Source organism: Siniperca chuatsi, linkage group LG23, assembly GCF_020085105.1.
Source record: "Siniperca chuatsi isolate FFG_IHB_CAS linkage group LG23, ASM2008510v1, whole genome shotgun sequence".
Taxonomy (NCBI): Eukaryota; Metazoa; Chordata; class Actinopteri; order Centrarchiformes; family Sinipercidae; genus Siniperca; species Siniperca chuatsi.
Window position 1 is genome coordinate 13,731,153 of NC_058064.1, and position 18,914 is coordinate 13,750,066.

The window sequence follows — 18,914 nt, forward strand, 5'->3', positions numbered from 1 at the left end:
AGATGTTAAAAGGTTTGTCCAGTCGTGCATGTCAAATGGATACCTCTCTTTCTGCGTGCCCCCTGTAGCATGAACGATACAACCTTACTGATCAATTGTATACTCCACTAGATCCAATTAAGTTTTAACAGATATAATGGCGGCATGGTTTAATGGCTTAGAAAAACATTTTGTTGAGTGATCGGATTTTTGAGGGGGGAAGTGCGGCATATTGTGTTTTTTTCGTCTCGGTGCACAGGGCCGGTTGGGCTCAATCTGTTCACTGACTTTTTAAGTATTTATCGTTGCTGTATGGCTGTGTCAGCACACGTGTTGGCGACAGCAGAATAGGGGATGCAAACAATATGGTTGCATGATTACTATAACTGGCTTGTTATGTGTATACCATTTTTGCTGTGATTTTTAAAAAAATTCAAATTTAAGTAATTGTTTGTACAGTTGCCAGGCAAAAATGGCATATAGTCTCTAGTTCCAGCTTCTGAATCTGAGCATTTGCTGCTTTTCTGTGTTTCATATTGTTTTATGAACTGAATATCTTGGTTTTAGACTGTTGGTGGAACAACACGGTGCTCGTGCACGTGTGATATTTTTTTGACATTTCATTCAATTCATCAAAAATTAATTACAGCGTAGAAAATTTTAATAATCGTGAGTTGCAGCCCTTAGTTTGCTGTTAGGGTCACAAGGGTCACACAAGGGTCACAAGCCAAAAAGGCTGTGAACTACTGCCCAATACTGTAAAATGAAAAGCATATTAGATTTAAACAAGACAAGAGGAAAGAAAGGTATATGATTTCCTGTCATTCTTTCTCTCCCTCTAGACCACGGTGCCACCTTTCACCCCTTCGCCCACCGAGTGCCAGTCTACCAGCCTGGTCTCCAACTCCCCCGTCCTCTCCGGCAGCTACAGCAGTGGCATCTCCTCCCTCAGTCGCTGCAGCGTGTCCGAAGCTTCGGGCACAGAGTTACCTGCAGGTGACCACCCGCCCCACCCGCTGCCTCCACCCACCACCTTGCCAAACTCTGTCTCCAGCAGCTCAGATGAGCCGATCCGCAGAGAGAACAAGACCCCGCCCCCCTACAGCGTGTACGAGAGGAACAACCCCCGCAGGCCTGTGCCGCTGCCCCACAGTCTCTCCATCCCCCCACAGATGGACCCCCCGGCCCTCCCACCCAAGCCTCACCAGCTCCGCACAGGCAGCATGAAGCTGGACGGAACCTCCGACCCTCGAGTCCCCAGACCAAGGCCTCTGCCCAGGAAGGTGTCCCAGCTATAGGTGCTGGTTTGGGTCCAGGTCTGGAGAAACACACTGGCGTATTTTGCACTTTTCTACTGGGCACCTACTTGTTTTTTTGTGATCTTCAGTTTGGCATTCCTGACCTACACTCCAATAAAAGACACAGGCCTATAGATTAACAGGCAGTCAAAAAAACTGAAGAAACTGTCCAATAATGAAAGTTTCTTTTTGTATTTACTAGAGGGCATTGCATTGACTTTGACTTGGTCATTCCGCACTTTTAGCTCTAGTACGTATAATAGGTCACCACGGTCACAACATATGTTTACCAGAACACTCTAGAAAAACACAGTTTTGATAGATGTAATAATCTCAAATATATGTATATTGGTATATATGAGAATTGTTTTTGCCTTAAGTATTGGAAACAGAGTCTTTTATCCGTGAGTCTTGCACGTTTTTTTTAACAACTCTGTACATTTGTAAACTGTATGGCTAAAAGGTGCTAGAGGCCTCAAGTATGCATTTCAGTGACGCGTCATAGACAAGGGTGTGTTCCCATAGTCATATCCACACAAAGCAATGGCACAAAAAAGCTGAACTCCTGCTTACAAAAGTGTATTATGATTAAATGAAAAAATGCTGTTACCTGCATTTTTTTGCCAGCTTTTGAAATTCTAACGAAAGCAATGACCATATTTTGTCATTTTTATGCAGCGATTAAAAAGAAAAAGTTAGGTAACTTCGGCACAGTAATGAGAGCAATTTTGAGGCTTATTTAACTCCACATGGTTATATGTAAATCAGAAAACAAGAGAGGTTTTTCAATGGGAAGTTGCCACCTTAAGAAACCACTCTACTGCCCTTCTCTCTCTAGAATCTTAAAATCAGCCTCTTACCTTTAACGCCAAAACATTAATGATGAAACTATGAGCCTGGACCAAACACAGTGGTGCAATTGCATGCTTAGAAGCTGGACCGGGGTTACCAAGTATTGTGCCAAAGGAAAATGTACAATGTGCTGTAAAGAAACTTTTTTTTAAAACTGGGACCTGGAATCAAGAAGCTTGGAAATGCTCAGCTGAAAGGACATTTTTAAGAAACAATTTTTAGAGTGATTTTACCCAAAAATCCTAATTAAACTGTAATCTACTGATCAGACAAGCACAAACAAGACTTTATCATCTGTATTATGACCAGTACTGTTATTATGAGCTCTCTATTTCACAAAACAGTAATTGGAACAGAGTTTCACTGTCAGCAGTCACCCTTAAAACACATGAGGACTGACACTCTATTGAAGAAATATTTACAAACTAATCATTGTCAAATATTTGTACAGTTGAGATTTGCTTTGTGTTTGATTAAAAAGATGGACGTGAGTTGACTCCACTATAAATAGTTGCTCAGTTCAACCACATTGCATTGCTGCAGTGAAGTAAGTGTTCTGTGGCAGGTAGATTCACATTGTTTTGTAAAATAGAGGACATTTTGGCATAGAATAATTCCGTGCAACATTTTATTGGGGGAGGGTTAGCTTTAGTATTGTTTGTATGTTTCATTTTTGTATGGTTAATTTACATTTTGATTTGTTGTGAATTTTTGAGATTAAATATTCACATTAATCAGTACTTGAGAACCTGTAAATTATATGATGAGATTAATGTAAGTATGCCAAATATAAAATTTGTGTATTACAATTAATGTAAATATTGTGTTTTTAACAAAATGTAGCTATAACAATTTACAGCTTTGAATGTAATGTTGAAGCAGCAAATTATTATTATTATAAATGTTCAAACTTTTATGGTTTTGTGAGTGTAGAAAAACTAAGGTCATGCATAATGACACCTAACACATTTACAAGTTCAATAAACTGCCCTATGTAATACAAATGGATTGATTGATTGATTTCATCTTTCATGGGGTATTGAGGTTTCACAGAGGCAAAACGCTCACCCAACACTGCAGAGATCCGAGCTGATTGGCCATCAGCAGTGTCCTTGCCTCCAACAAACCTCATTGGCTTCTTACAAGTGATTGTACAGCCCTGCTTCCAGCATGAAGTGTATCCCATAATAATACTATTTATATTCAATAAACCTCATTACAGTTAAGTATAATTCAACATTATATATTTGGGATATTGTAAAACGAGAACAAAGAAAAGTGATAAAGAGCTTAATTGTATGTGTTACAAAGTACAATAGTGTTGACAGATGTTCTTTGTTTAGAGAATAGCAAATCAATTCTGTGTAATATTTGACATTTTCACAAAAGCTGAAAGGTTTACTGTTAAACTTTGATTTATTAATTTGGCTAAAAGCAAAATCAGCTTAAGGAACTAAAAACATAATCTGTGAATCCAAAAATCAAACCAGACATTTCACTAAAGTTAAGACATAATGCACCCACAGGAATTAAAATAGATGGCCACAGCTTGGCTCACGTCCTGCTGTGGAAGGAAGCAGGAAGTGATTTAGGGAAGAAGAAGGACTGGCAATTCTTGGCGGGAACGATGTGGAATGTAAATCTATCACCACTTGAAAGCACAGTTAGTTAGCGAGAAGGATTTGTTATTGTTAAAATGTTAAAATTTAGCACTGTATTCAAACTTGCTATGGTGAAATACTGTAGATGTTATCTTCGGGTGGAATGGACTCTTTCTTTGGATTTCCTTGGGACAAACTAAGAGATTGACCCCACTGATCAGGTAAGATCAATTATCTTACCTTTTGGGACTTTTAAAAGACAATATTGATCTTTTTGGGGAAACTAGCTCAATGGACAGTTTACTCTTAACTTTAGCTTTATTTTACATGATTAGTAAACCACATGTTGTTTTTCATGTCAAATCACATACAAATTGTGTATGTTATTTCACTCACCACTTCACACTGTTTTGACATTATTTTTCATATAGAAATGGAAAGTGAAGTGACGCTTGCATGCACGTCCCAGCCTGTACACAAGCCTTTGGACTAGCCTGCACCACAGGCTAAAGTTACCCACATGAGAGACGTTTTCTAATGTGGTGTTGAGGGATATCAGGCTAGCTTTGAGTTATCCACCATTTATTACACGTAAAATAGAGGTCCATGCAGCCTCAACAGATCAAGAGCAGTGTATTTTAATTTTAATATGATTGAACCTTCTTTGGGGAAATGATTAGGTTATTGTTTAAGCAGTATGTAAAGCAGTACGATTTCTAGCCATGCTAACGGTGTGGCTCTAGGGATAGGAATGTTGGTCTGTCATTATTTTTTCCATAAAATACTTTTTACATTTTTGCCCAAATGACGGTACTTGCAAAACCTAATGACATTCCCATCAGCCTCAGCGGTACTTCTGTTTAGCGCTAACTTTCATTAGCATGCTAACGGGAGTAAGGGTGGAGGTAACGAATTACATTTACACTCATTACTGTAACAGATTTTTTTTTGTGTACTAGTTGTGTATTTTTAAAAATAAGTAATTTTACTTACATTGTTTTTTATCTCAAGTATTAAGTAACTCAAGTAAGGGGTGTGGGTTGCCAGGTGTCGGTAACAGATGGGTTGAAATTGTATGTAGGGTCATTCAGGTTATGGGAGTCTCCGGGAGATGGCCTTGAAATACGGGAGAAACCCGGGAAAAACGGGCGTGTTGGCAGGTATGGCACTGTCAGTGTAGGCATCATGTTCTAATAATACACCCATGGTAGGCATGCTAGCAAGCTGACGTGAGCATTTAGCATCACTGTGCCTAAGTACAGCCTCATAGAGCAGCTAGCCTGGCTGTGTTGTTGAGTTTAAAGGTACAAATAAAGTGGGAAATATTATGTTGGCCTTTATATGCTGTAAATTGATGACCAATTTTCCTCCTAAAATCACTTTACACCATCATGTACAATGCTGCTCTGCCGTGTATGCATAGTAATATAACAATTTGGTCTACAGGGAGACTTTCAGGTAAAAAAGAATAGTCTCTTGAGCATACCTAAACATATGTAGGACAACTCATACATCTGCGCAGTCACACTGTTTTGCTGCACCAACGACAGGCCTATCAACACACAGAATTTAAAAATCGTATTTGCAGAAACAATTGCGAGCTGGTGGGTTGTACCTTTCATATCCCTACTTTCAAATGGTGGCATTCAGATTGACACGAAGTTCTCTTTTACATACAAGTTGTAATTGGCCCAATTGCTTAATCTGCTCCTCCTCATAAATTCTGCACGCTTGGGCATCCACGGCCATGCAAAGCCTGTAGAAATCTCCCTCTGGCACACGTGGCTCGGAGGCTGTAGATGACTTACTGGTGTGTGTGATAACAGAAGACACACTCACACAAGGGAGCGAGTCCCCTGTTCATCACAATGCAACTAATTACCACACCACCACAGTTGAACTGAAGACTGCTCTCGCTCTATAGTCATCACAGCAGTTGTGTGTTGATGGATCTGTGCTGCTTGACTGAGGGAGCTTGACCAATTGCAAATTGTGTTGGTGTGTGTGTAAACTGTGTGTATTCCCTCACACTCTCTCCTATAAACATACTGTGTGTGTGTAGCGCAGTGATTGGGATACTAACATAGTTCACCTGTCAGCACTCATGACGATTGTTGGTGGTTGGCTGTAATTTGACAACAATTATCATGTCAGGAATGAATTCCCGGCTAATCGCCGAGTCTCCTTACAACAGAGGGCACATACTGCAGCAACCGGAGAGACGTGCCTCTGCCATTCAGCGAGCCTGGGAGAATTGCTGTCGTTTACAAACCTCCACGGGCTTGTCAATCTGCCTATTCTTGGGAGAAGAGCTGCATTCTGCTTGTAGTAGCAGCAAACAAAGCCTGTCCTGGTTAAAGGACAGGAGAGAGTTAAGCAGGCAACATATTTCTGCTGATCCCAGGCATTGACATTTTGCATTTGTGGGCACAGATAGCTTCCTTACAACAAAAGGAACCATAGCTGGAAGGCACAGAGATGTAATAACATGTAAATATTATGAACCTGCAGAGCTCCCTGTAATTGTAGAGGCATTCAGCACATTTCTAAAAGATGCAGCATTCATTATATCCAGCACACGGTTTTTGCATAACAGTTTAGCCCTATTATAAAAGCACTAAACATTCTTCGTTTATAGCATTCATGGGTGATGATACATAATTATCAGGGGAAAAGCAGTGCTAGGTATTAATTTAAAGTTGCCTGGGGCGAATTTTGGAGAACACACAGCCGCAGAGAAACCCAAGGTGTTTGTCTCGCTCTGCATATCTCTCCAGGGAGAGGAGAAGCTGGAGCAGCTCTGCAGGGAGCAAAGAACCTCCATCTCAGAGGCACACTGAAGAGAAGTTTCAAAGAGAAACTCGCTACAATAGATGGCGTGTTTTATCTTTCTGCTCCACTCCTATATCTGCTGTGTTGTGTTCAGCAGCTTATGGGGGATTTTCACCTTACAGCTTCAAATACTCCAGGTTGTATTTAATGGCACGATGAGTGAAGTGTAATTTTTTGACTTGTGCCGTCCTCAGAGGAGGACTATTGCCTCAGGTGAATGGGGAGTTGACGGCTAGTTTCAGATGCTTTGTATGCTGAAGAGGAGTACAAGACAAAAAGATATCAGGGAGATGCAGGTGTGTGTGTGTGTTTTTTGTAAATGTGTGTGACTGTGTATTCTTGGTAGAGACATACTGTATATATTCCTGCAGATTTCTGCAGTATTTTTCTAAAACCACTGCAGGAAGGTGTAGCGCAGGGTTCAACCTTTGTGCTAACAATATAGAGGAAAATTACTTGACTGTTAAAAACATTCATCAGTTATCACACTTTGTAGCAAATATAGTTTGACTGCAAAGTAAATGTTTTTTTGGGGGGAAAAGTACTTATGGTGGTAAATAATTCAATTACATTAGATTTGACACCTTTTATAAATCCACAGAGAGAAAACTAGTTTGGTCGCACACAGTAACAAATAACAAAAGAGACAAAAAAAAGTCAATAAGTGATTACATAAGACAATACATAAGAAAAGAAACCTTTTAAATGAACAATTGTAACAACAATACATATAAAACAAAAGCTTAAAAATTATGTTAAAATATACAACCCATCTCTTAGAAAACAAGCGAATATCACGTCATTGAGAAGTTTCACAGCACTAAATAGTTTTATCTTTTTAAACTGCTAAAAACCTTCAAACTGAGGCATGGTTTTAAACTCTGCTCCTAGTTCTTTCCTCCACCATGTTTCAGAAGTCAAACCAATAGTAGAAGCAACCTTTTAAATAATCTTGTTAATTGGCGTTTAAACCAGGCACTGGCGACAAAACTGTGATAGAAAACATTTTAAAAGCTCCCTACTGACCTCGAAGGACCTGGACTGTGCCTTTTCTAAATAACATCATGACCATTTCAATTTCATATCGGTACGATTAACCAGATATTTAAAAGAGCAAACAACAATACAACAAAGCTGTCAATAAGTCTTTATTGTCATCATTGCATTGGAGTTGCTGAGAGTTACCTGAAAACTGGGATTTCTAAAGGCTAGTACTGTATCCTGCCAATACCTTTGTCCATTATAATGTAGCAGTGCTACCATCATCTTAAATTTGGGGTTAAAGCAAGGGAGGTTTTTTGTTATACAAAGAATAGGTGGATGGCAGTCTGTACTTGAGCTCTACACAGAATCTTACTAGATCATATTTATTACAGCTTGTGTACATCGGTGGAACAAGCTGATTTAAAAAAATAAATAAATACATAAAGATACTGCCAGACAATTTGGAAAAATGATAACCTTAAAGCTGCTTAAACCTGAAAGCTAGGGGGGATTATAGAAGCTGGATGTTAAGGGGTTAAGTTGTGGAGTTACGTTGGGTTCTGTAAAATACATTAATACTACCTGTGACAGCATTGCACCCAAAAATAATTAAAAGTATTTAATTTTCCTCAGTATGCTACGCCCATGCCTCTTGAGACTCTTTCATCCAGCACTTGAACCACACTACTTCGGTTCTCTCATTATCATATGCCCCTATCCTTTCCAGTGAGTCATCCTCCGAAGGTCAGCAAATGGTGACCCTGTTTACTGAGCCTTCGTGCCCACCAAGGGTTCCCGATCCTGGCTTCCACTCCAGCCCTTGTGGTTCAGTAGTCTGCACGGCAAGACCAGAGGGCAGCTGCATCAAGACTTGCATCATGCCAGCCATGCTAAACGGTACTCTTTTACCCTTATCTAACCTCTCGCTGTCACCCGCCCTCATTCTCCGTGGGGTGTATATTAAATTAAATGTTAGGCTCTCTCCGTCTCCGGTCTCTTGGGTGATCGCCTTAGTTCTGCCTGGCTAGTTCAGCTGTGAAGAGGCCTTTCTTGTTTCTCCTACACACATGAATAAACATAAGGTCAGGTGAGATTTTGAAGCATTGTCCCTATAAGGGTTTGCTGTTGAGTTAAAAACCAGCTCAGGGGTTGCATTAGGGCAGGAAGGATGGCACAGTAAGGGCAACGGGGAAGTTAACCTCTGTCAGTATAAAGTAGACTACTTTGGGCTGGAGTAGCTTGAGTAAGCATACAGTTTAATAAGCTTAAAGGGAAATCTCCCTGACTGTAGAGTGACATAACTGGGACAATATTGGATATTGGCGACTACAGGTTTAAAATGAACAGACCAAGCTTACATACGTGGCTGCTCCGCACTCTACCGTAATGCAGTTGTAGATAGCAAATATTTTGGCATACGATCTAATGGGCATAATGCATCACTTTTTTCCCCCAGGGGGCGTATTTTAAAAAATCGACATGAACAGTTCCACCTCATTATGAAGACATTCAATGAATTTATTATATACTATAAAACATCTAATATTGATGTGGGTGGTGGTCTCACATAATATATTGGTTTATTCTCTCTATAATCAATTAAATAGAGAGGTATGTATACAGTGACAGATTGTTTTGTAGTGGGCTTGTCTCTGTTTGACAACTTGTTTCTAGTGTTTCTTGCAGGTAATAAAAATATACATAATAGAGACATAGTAAAGGCCTGGTCCCACCAAGATTTAAAAAGGCAAAATTTCACTCCATTCTAGTGGATCACGATCACAGTATCTGCTCAAGGAGATGAAATGAGTCTGTGTGACTGTTCCATGTAAAGTTCAACTTTGACCAATAGCAGGCCGTCTTGACAGTGCTGACCTTTTTGAGGGGACGGAAAGCCGTCCAAGCTATTGTAGCTTATTAGCTGTGTTGCACCTTCCACTTTTATTTGACCTCCTCTTGTCTGAGTAAAAACTGTTACACTTTGTCTCTGGTACAAATACATCTTTTGAATAAACTGTGTTAACCGCTAACAAGCTGACGAGTTTGCTAACTGACCGTTAAGCAAGCTTGTTAGCTCGGAGAGCTTGATTTTCCCTCGTCAGTACATTTTTATTGAATGAAATGAATAACAGTTTAATACATTTAAATGTAAAGGTAGGAACATTTAAGGCAGTCAACTCAAGAATTAGTTGGTTAGTCAGCAATGTTGGTTATTTAGTACATAAATCTCACATTCTCAACATGTAGCTACAGTTTCTTAACTTTCAGGGCTGTAAAATTGTGGTTTGGTTACAAATAAAGGCGAAGGACAGCAAGCTAATCAATTAGATGTGGATTATAAGTAGTTCAAAACCACTGGTGCTAAAGTCACTTACAGTGATGCTAACGTCACTTTAACAATGGGTCATGTTATATCTGAAGCTCTAAGTAACCCCCAGATTCAGTCAGATTAAGTCATACTGTTTTCATGGTGTAATTTAACATTGCTCTATCCCACTTCATAATTGCGAGCTGTAAATTGTGAACTGGCTGACTGTATGCAACTGCGTTAGCCTAGTACGCACTGCTCCAGCAGAAAGTGAGGGGAAAAAAATACAGAAAAGGGCTTTTTGTTTCTGAATTATAACAGAAAACATTATGAATACACATAGAACTGAACTTTATTACTAAGAAATCCAATTTTGTGGATGGGGATAATGTCATTTCTAGCTAAACTGGCTAATGCTAGTTCATATTTGGAAACTTTAGAGAACATTTCCACCCCAGGAAGAATCAAACCATTGGCAAGAAAACCCTCGGGGAATAACTATATGGCGAATGGTGATATCCATCCATATTTGAGCCAGAGAACAGCGAAGAGGAGCTGTGGGAGAAGGAAACTGAAAAATTCAGATAAGCAGCATTCAGGCAGAAAAGAGAAAGTACCAGCACCACATGGGAATACAAAATAATTTTAGAAGTTGCATGAAAAGGTACAGAAAAAATAGGCTGAGTGGCATCACAGTCTGGAGGGGTCAGATTTCAGAACACAAACTTTGCAGAGTACATTTTGTAGAAACTGTTAAAACCATCTGTAGATGGAAACAAATGCATCTTCTCTGCCAATAGTGGGTGTATTTTAAGATATGTTGGTTCTATAAATACAAGTAACATTCAAGATTTATATACACTAGCACTGTAATGGCAAGAAAAAACGGGTTCTCTGATATAATAACATTTAGATCCTATACATAATTGTTTGACGTCAATACTTGATCTGTGTATGATTGTTTAGACAGCGTGATGAGAACAGTACAGTGATAATGATGACATGGAACTACAAAACATTCTAGTGACTGTTATGTCCAGACATCAGGGACACTCTTCTCCCCGGGTTGAGGAGCCTGACCCTGAAGACTGGATAACTAACTGATGCTCCCTTCCCTCTCCAACAATGATGTTTGCAGCACACAGGCCCTTAAATCAAAGCTTGGCATCAGAGCTAACAGCAGCTGCAAAGCTAGCAGCAGCTTCTTGTATCGCCCTCGAATTTACAAAGTGGTTATGACTTCTCTGCAGAGTTCAACAAAAGCAGCTAACTGGCTGCCAAAAGAACAACAGAAGCGCTTTTTTTTCCTGCGCCTTTCTGCAAACTTTTCATTTTGCTGCTTGTTTTCCACTGCCCTCAAATTGTAAATGGTGTTTCAAAAGACAACGCTGTCTGGATTTGGTGCCCGGGTATGTGATGAAGGGGGGAGGCTGGCGGCAGGGGGTAAGCCATGGGAAGGATAATGCACTGCTTGAGCACGCATGGTTTGATTCCTGCAGGAGAATGATTTTACTGGGCTATTACCGCTTCAGCTAGACAGCACTGAATTGTTCTTCATCTTTTGTTCTGGCAGTGAAACTCTGAGGGGGTGTCTCACAATGAATTCCTATTGATTTTTCTGGTCATGTCATCAAATTGTATGTGGCTTGAATCGTGACTACTGCTTTCTCATCTGCTCCCTGAGGTTCCTCTCATCTATTAACTTTTCATCCTATTTGGATGGGGCAAAACTAAACAAAAGACAGGGAGAAAAAATTAAATTGGAAAATAGAAGTAAACACAATGAACAGACCTGCCATGTAAGTCACTTGTTCAATAAAGTTCCTGGACATTAGATTAATGTTAGTCTGCAGCCAGTTTGTGTTCTCATTGTTGTAAATATTAGACTACAAAACATTTAATGATGGAGTTGTCAGGTAGCTGGTTAGGCGATGCAGTTTGTACGTATGAGATGCGGCTAGCTTCTGACTTGATGTTAAAGGTCCAGTGTGTAACATTTAGGAGGAGCTATTGTCAGAAATGGAATATAATATTTATAAGTATGTTTTTCATTAGTGTATAATCACCTGAAAATAAGAATCGCTGTGTTTTCATTACCTTAGAATAAGCCCTTTTATATCTATAGAGGGAGTGGCTCCCCTTCCATGGAGTCCGCCATGTTTCTACAGTAGCCCAGTGCAGACAAACCAATCACTGGCTCTAGATAAAGCCTTTCGGGTTTTTCGCGACCACTGTAGTTTCTCCTACATGCTTGGAAGGGGAGGGTGATGCGAGCGGTATTCAAATGGTTGCAAACTGCAATTTCACTGCTAGATGCCACTAAATCCTACACACTGGACCTTTACAGCGAGATGTAACTTTTGAAGGAGAAACACAATCTTCCACTTACAAATGAAAAGTTGAATTCATAAGCAATAAATCAAACTGTTGCTCAATTTAGTACACTCAGGGGTTTAGTCATTACAATCTTACTTGTTCTGGTGAGATATGTAGCTTATGGTTGCTAATGTTAGCTAATATTAGCAAACAGCTAATTTTATATTAGCAAACTATAAACAAACATTGCTATGTAACTGACCATACTGTTAATTTGCTGAAAGTATGGCTCTTCTCTACTTGTGCTACTGTTAGATAAACCTTAGTTTAGTTTATTTTTTCTGCTCATTTCACTGTGTAATTCCCAAAACCAGTTTTACAAAACAAATAATACACTGTAACCCAGACTAATTATACATTCCATAACCCAAAAAGGTGGAGGAAGAAGACAAAAACCTTTATTCTTAATCTAATTATTATTAAGAAAGGGGCAGGTAATATAACTGCAGGTGGCCAACCCTTTTTTTCCTCCTTTTTCGCAGATCACATACAATTCAACAATACATACTCAAATAAAGCCAGTGATCTTAACATAAATATTACTCAGTTCTCTATAAATTTTCTTAAATTGAATAATTACTTTATTATAAAGATAAAAGGCAAGGCAGGTTTACTTGTATAGCGCCTTTTGCCAACAAGGCAATTCAAAGTGCTTTGAATGAGACATAAAAAGGGAAGACAATACAAAAGAAATATAAGGCAATATAAAAAAGACAAATTAAATTAAAGATAAAAATGAGCTACAATGAAATAAACAGAAGAATTAGTGCAGTTACAGTTCTGTGAGAAAATGTAATGTAATAAAATGCATTGGCAAACAAGAGTTATAAACCTCGATTTTTTTTTATTTTTATTTTTTAAGAGCTGAGAGTTGGAGCAGACATGAATTTTTTTCCAACTATGTGGTGCATACAAACTGAATGTTACTTCTCCATCTTGGCAACTCTGGGGACAGTATGTAGACCTGTCCCAGATGACCTGAGAAGTCTTCATAGTTTGTAACATAGCAGCCAAACAAATGATTTTGCCCCTTAACCATTCAGTGCTTCATAAACCAACAGTAATTTAAAAACTATTCTACGACTCGCAGGAACCCAGTGCAAAGATCTGATAACTGGAGTGATGTGCTCTACTGGTTTTAGTGAGGACTAGACGCGTTTTGAATAAGTTGCTGCTGTCTGATCAGCTTTTTAAAGAGACCTGTAGACACATTACAGTAGTCGAAATGTTTGTTCCTGCGTTAGTTGTTGATGTTAATATCTTTAAAGCAAATTACTCTGATTCTGGGAAATCTGATCGATCTGTGTAAACTCTCCAGAAAAGCAGCAATTTTGTCTAATTTCTACCTAGATCCCAGCATGGCTACACCTTGTGTCTGGTGTGTGCTGTGCATCGATATGCTACACAACGTGGTCAGTGTGTGTCTTACTTTGCAGAACAGTACATGCTGACTTTGAATGTCCATACCTTCTGATGTCTCTCTCTATCATCATAAAATATCATAAATGTATATTGAAATACTGTAACTGACATCACTGTGCCCATAAACTATGTCAAGCAACTTCCTGTATGCCGTCCGCTATGCTCTAATATGCACACCAGGCACCTTCTCTCTCACTCTCAGTATGATACAGCAGCCATCTGTTAATGTGCTGCAGTCTTAATTATGCTCTCATCCCACTAAGTCAATCAGAGATGCACCCGGGCCAACTGTAACGCACCTAGCATAGGCTTTACTGATCAATAAACTCCTCCCGGGGCTACTGTAGCCTTCACCAGCTCGGGCCCTCAGTCACTTAGTCTCAGCACAGTGGTTGGGACTTGTTCTGGTTGAGGTGTTTGTATATATTGTATCTGACACTGTGTCTGTGTTCCTTTTATGTTGATACCTTATTTTCATTCATTTCATCTCAGTCAGAATAGCTGTGTCACGGTTAACTGGTCTAATGGTCATTGATCCAGCACTGACTGCTCCACTATGTTGCTTCAATGCATATGGAATGGTGGGTGTATATGTGTAAAATGCTGCGTTTGTTGTGCTGTCAGAAGCCTCTTTTGTGTTGAGTTTTTTTGGAGAGCTAGGTAAAGTGATGTATTATCAGCTGGCTGTCTTGTATGATTTTTGCATAGCTGTGTGTAACACATTCATGACCTCTAGTTTGACAACCGTAGCATTAAACATTATCAGCAAGAAGTGCAAAGTGTTGTTGAAACCGAGCAGTGGTTACAGTGGAGCCAGCTGTAACCAACAAAAAAATGTATTTAAAAATAATGAGCTGCGTGGGATGTCAGAGTGCCAGCAACTACTTATTTCATGAACCTCAACACAGATTAACATAAGGTTATCTCAGAAAGGTGATGTTTTAGTTCAACATTAAGATCCATCAGCGTACGGACAAAACAAATTGCATTTCCAAGTATATACAGCTCCTGAACAGTAATCTGAAGGGAGAAGGGTTCTTATAGTATCTTACAAATAAGAAAATCATCTCACCAACACTTGCCAATTGGCTCATTTACAATTTTTATATAGAAGTGTCTTATTTAATTATTTCCATTCTTTTCTGCAAAAAAAATAATAAATGCTAGAGTATGACTTTTCTGTGTTAAGCAGCAGTAGATGCATTCAAAAACACAGCATGACTGCATGAAAAATATGTCTCTCACTATTCGTAAATTGTAGCCTACATAGCCAACTCTCCATTGTTTGGTTGCATAGCATTCAAAGATGAGGTTTTTGGAGAAAGAAAAACATCACACCCAACAGCTATACTGCACCGTGCTACCTGGAGGTTCTGTTGCCACATTAGTGTAAACATGCAATGGGGTTATTGGCCAACCGCATCAATTTACTGGAGGCCGTGAAAAGCCGTGCTCTTGAAAGTAACCTTGTCATTGATGAGTCATTTGTTAAAGCACTAATGGTCGTTCTCTACCTAAAATTAGTTGAATTTGTGGGATGCTGTTCACTTACCTCCCGATAACTTTCATGATCCTTCAAAAATTTCTGGCATTTCTCTGTACATCGTTTCACTCAGCCATTGACATTCAGTCGACCTCATTCCATATCATCTCCTGGTTCAAAAGTTCATGTGAAGAGGCGCCTGTGTACCGTGTGTCTGCTCTCCCTCCCTCAGCGGGCTATCAGGGCTCCATTGGAGGTTTGGCTCTAATCTGCCGGCTTGGGGGTGTGTTTCCTGCGTCGGGGCTGTGGCCCAATCCATCTGTCTTCATCAGTGAGCCGGGGTGGCTGTGGGCTTGGGCCAGCAGAAACCCGCTAAGCACCAGCTGCTAGCTGCCTTTTACACTGATTCCCACCAAGTGGGACATATTTACAGTACAGCAAGCAGCCCAATAAGATTGGAGGACCTTTCAGCTCTTAGCTCCTGGATTTTTGCTTTTTTCTCTTGTGGTTTTGTTCTGTCTGTTAGACTCTCAACACCCACAGCCTGTGCTTTATGTGATGTGCCTATATATCAGTCTCTGTGTGTGCTTCCACATCTCTCATATTTCAGGGTATATAGGTTAACATGAGTGCATAAAGGGTGTGCACTATCAGTTTGTTGTTGGTCCTTGGACACTAGAAAAAGCTTTTGACAGTTTATGATGGATGGACCACATAGTTGTGGGTTTAATGATTCTATTTATTTACTTAAGACTGCCAAAGATTTCTCTCCAAGTCTCTCTCTGTTGTGCTTGCCTCCACTCACACATGAAGCCAAACAGAATATTCAGAACAATTATTAGACATAAAATAATTGTATTTTCAGTTGTCATCCCAACAATTATTGCTGTTGCCAAGACTTCACTGTATGATAGAGAGGCTCATGTTCTTTTTTTCTTTTTTTTCCACCTCTCTCTGCCTCTGTCTATGGTGTGGTTTGTTTATTGTCCTTCCATTTGTCCATGTTCTATCACACTTTCACTATAATGATGTAAACTCACCACTTGGGCCAACAGCTTCTATGGCATAAAGGAAACGTTTTGTTGACAGGTCCTCAGAATGAAAAAGAGAGAGCTCAGCTATAAACCCACCAGTTCAACAAACATATTCCTTGAGTGCAACTACTTTCTCATAGAAATGATGCAAAATACTACCTACTACTACTCCCTTTGCTTAGGCAGTAACGGAGGCAGGTGACCCTGTAGGGTGGGTCACAGTGACTGGATTGATTTGAAGGGGCTGCTACTTAGCATGGCGAGATACAAAGCTAATTATCTCTCTTATAAACACCAGCCTGGCCTTTACCTCCTATTGAATAAGGCCATGGGCTCTGAACAATGAGACTGGGCTGAGGCCCTGAGGCCGGGGGTCTTTCCTATGGAAATCAATTGTGGTTGAAATGGGAATGAGATTAGCGCAGTACTGATCTATTCCTTTTGATTTTCTTTTCCACCTCCCCACAAGCTCCCTTTCCTATATCAACTGCCCTGGAGTACTGACATGAGCAAATGCAGATTAGGAGGAGTAGGGGAAATGTCACTTAAAAGCGTTCTAGCAAATCTATTTTTTGAGATGCTAGTGGCATGGCAGGGCATGGTCGGTCGGTTGGTCGGTCCACCACTTTGATCCAGACTGAAGTATCTTAAAAACAATTGGATGGATTGCCATGAAATTTGGCACAGAGATTCATGTTCCCTTCCGGATGAATTGTAATAACTCTGATGATCCACCTCATGGTGGTGCTAGATAAATTTCAATTGTTCAATACTTTGGTTTATGACTAAATACTTGCCAAACTAATGACATTCCCATCAGCCTCAGCTTTACTTAGCGTTTAGTGTTAATTAGCAAATGTTGGCAAGTTAACATGCTCAATAATGTTGATAGGTTTTTGATGTAGTGAGTCCCTGGGACCCACAGATGGTCATTTGAGTGGGTCCCCAATAAAATTTGTGTTTTTTGACAAATTGTAGTGTTAAACTCGTGTTTGATGCTATATGGTTATAATTATGGTCACTCATGTATGTTGAAAATGTGTCTTCAAATTAAACAAATAAAATCCCAAATCTGTAAATACACTGCAGACACACAGCAGCTGACAGAAAGAGGTCATATTATTATACAGAGAAATATTAGCTTTTTCTGGGAGACCAATTGTTAAAAAGGGAAGCTAGAGGGCAACGAGAATGCTGAGCTTTCAAGTTTCATCAGGAGTCATAACACCATCAAGCACATCATGTTTAATTAGGAAAGTTAGAAACCGAGTACAATTAGCTGATAATTAGCCTGATCAGCCACTGTCAGTAATCAATACAAACACACATTATTAGACTGTAAACCATTAATCAAACCAATAACTAACCACAGTCAACATCAGACAACCTTATCATACTTTAGCAGTTACCTAGTGTTTCTGTAGTGGTGACAAAACATTAAAAAAATATAGGCTACATACAGTATTAGCAGTTTGAATTAAACTGAAGCTCTCTGCTGAAAATATTACGCCAAACTCCCTTAGGAAATATGACATTAAGAATTCCTTACATGTCTGCTAAAACACATCACTCTAGAAACACAAGATAAAAGGTGTCATATGTTGACTGTCTTCTTGTCAATTTGGCATCAATAAATCCATAAAGATAAACAGTATGTCCGTACTTGCATACTTTCCGTACTTCACATTTTGGATTTTGTTCCTCAACTCGCTACCAGCCTCCATTGTTTAGCTTCGCTATTTTAGTGGGAGAAGCCCGTGGGAATGAGTGGCTTAGCTCTTTAAAACAAATCCAATCAGACATCATTCAACGATGTTTAAGCATTATTGCCGAAAAAAAATCCAGATTTAAAATGTAGCGACATTTGAAGGAGCTACCGGCCGCTACATCTACATGTGCGGCCGTTGCCATAGCTCAAAGCACCACTAGTACAGCCTCACAGAGGATGGGGTGGTCTTCCTAAAATTCTTTAAATGTGATATTTATTGTGTTTACAAAACAGACCTGGCCAAAATGGCATAAAATAGTTGAGATGGGAACAACAATGACATGTAGCACAATAAAATAGGTGAAACAAAAGGTGAAATAAATAAAAAATAACATTCTTCGTCGTTTTAAATGATACATTGGCAACGTGTCCAAGTGAAGTTCGTTTTGTGGATTATTCCAATAAGGCAGTTTTGCCAAACTCCAAGATAGATCCAGGGGACATTAAAAATTGTCCATATGTGTACCTCAAAATAATCCATACATACTTGTGCATGACAAACAGTATTCACCTCGTAGCTACAGTAAAATAAAATAACCTTTTACTGAGACATATGCCACAGTATGTTTCTGCACACGTGATGATTTAATCTGTGCACTTACCCGACAGAGATGGAGATTGTATGTCCTTTGTGGTTGCAGCAGTAGCCATCAACTGCATACCTCTCCTGGAGTATATGTGGTTGATGCTCCAGGAAATAATGAAATATACCTGCTGGCGTTCTTTCATGTGCCGCCCTGGTCTCGATATTTTCAACAGCGAGGGTATTCACGTTACAATAAACCGCGATGTGTGACAACAGCAAAGGTCAAATTCATACTGATAGTACAATGACATCTCTTGGCAAGCCAGTAAAAGATAATGTCCTGCCCACCATCCTATAGTGAAGCAACATGATCCCATGGGCCAGGTTGACTGGGGGGGGGGCGCAGGCATGTGTATGTGGTACAGTATGATGTGAGTGCAGCAGTTTCATA

At 39.6% G+C, this 18,914-nt stretch overlaps 2 protein-coding genes across 9 annotated transcripts in view; both read left to right on the plus strand.

Annotated features, from left to right (window-relative positions):
• The window catches only part of dock4b (dedicator of cytokinesis 4b), a 116,209-nt gene extending 113,076 nt beyond the window's left edge, over positions 1–3,133 (plus strand). For all 7 annotated transcript variants that reach the window (XM_044185584.1, XM_044185585.1, XM_044185587.1 and 4 more), the window contains one exon: positions 822–3,133. In XM_044185584.1, coding sequence (XP_044041519.1) covers positions 822–1,277 — 456 coding nt within the window. In that variant the 3' untranslated portion in view covers positions 1,278–3,133. The remainder of the gene's footprint in view (positions 1–821) is intronic.
• A 607-nt stretch (positions 3,134–3,740) lies between these two features.
• cald1a (caldesmon 1a) overlaps positions 3,741–18,914 on the plus strand; it is a 341,833-nt gene continuing 326,659 nt past the window's right edge. Inside the window, exons 1-2 of one of the 2 annotated variants that reach the window (XM_044185619.1) lie at positions 3,741–3,951; positions 8,274–8,443. The gene's annotated coding sequence lies outside the window, so the exon portion shown is untranslated. The remainder of the gene's footprint in view (positions 3,952–8,273; positions 8,444–18,914) is intronic. The other variant, XM_044185616.1, reaches the window with a different exon arrangement.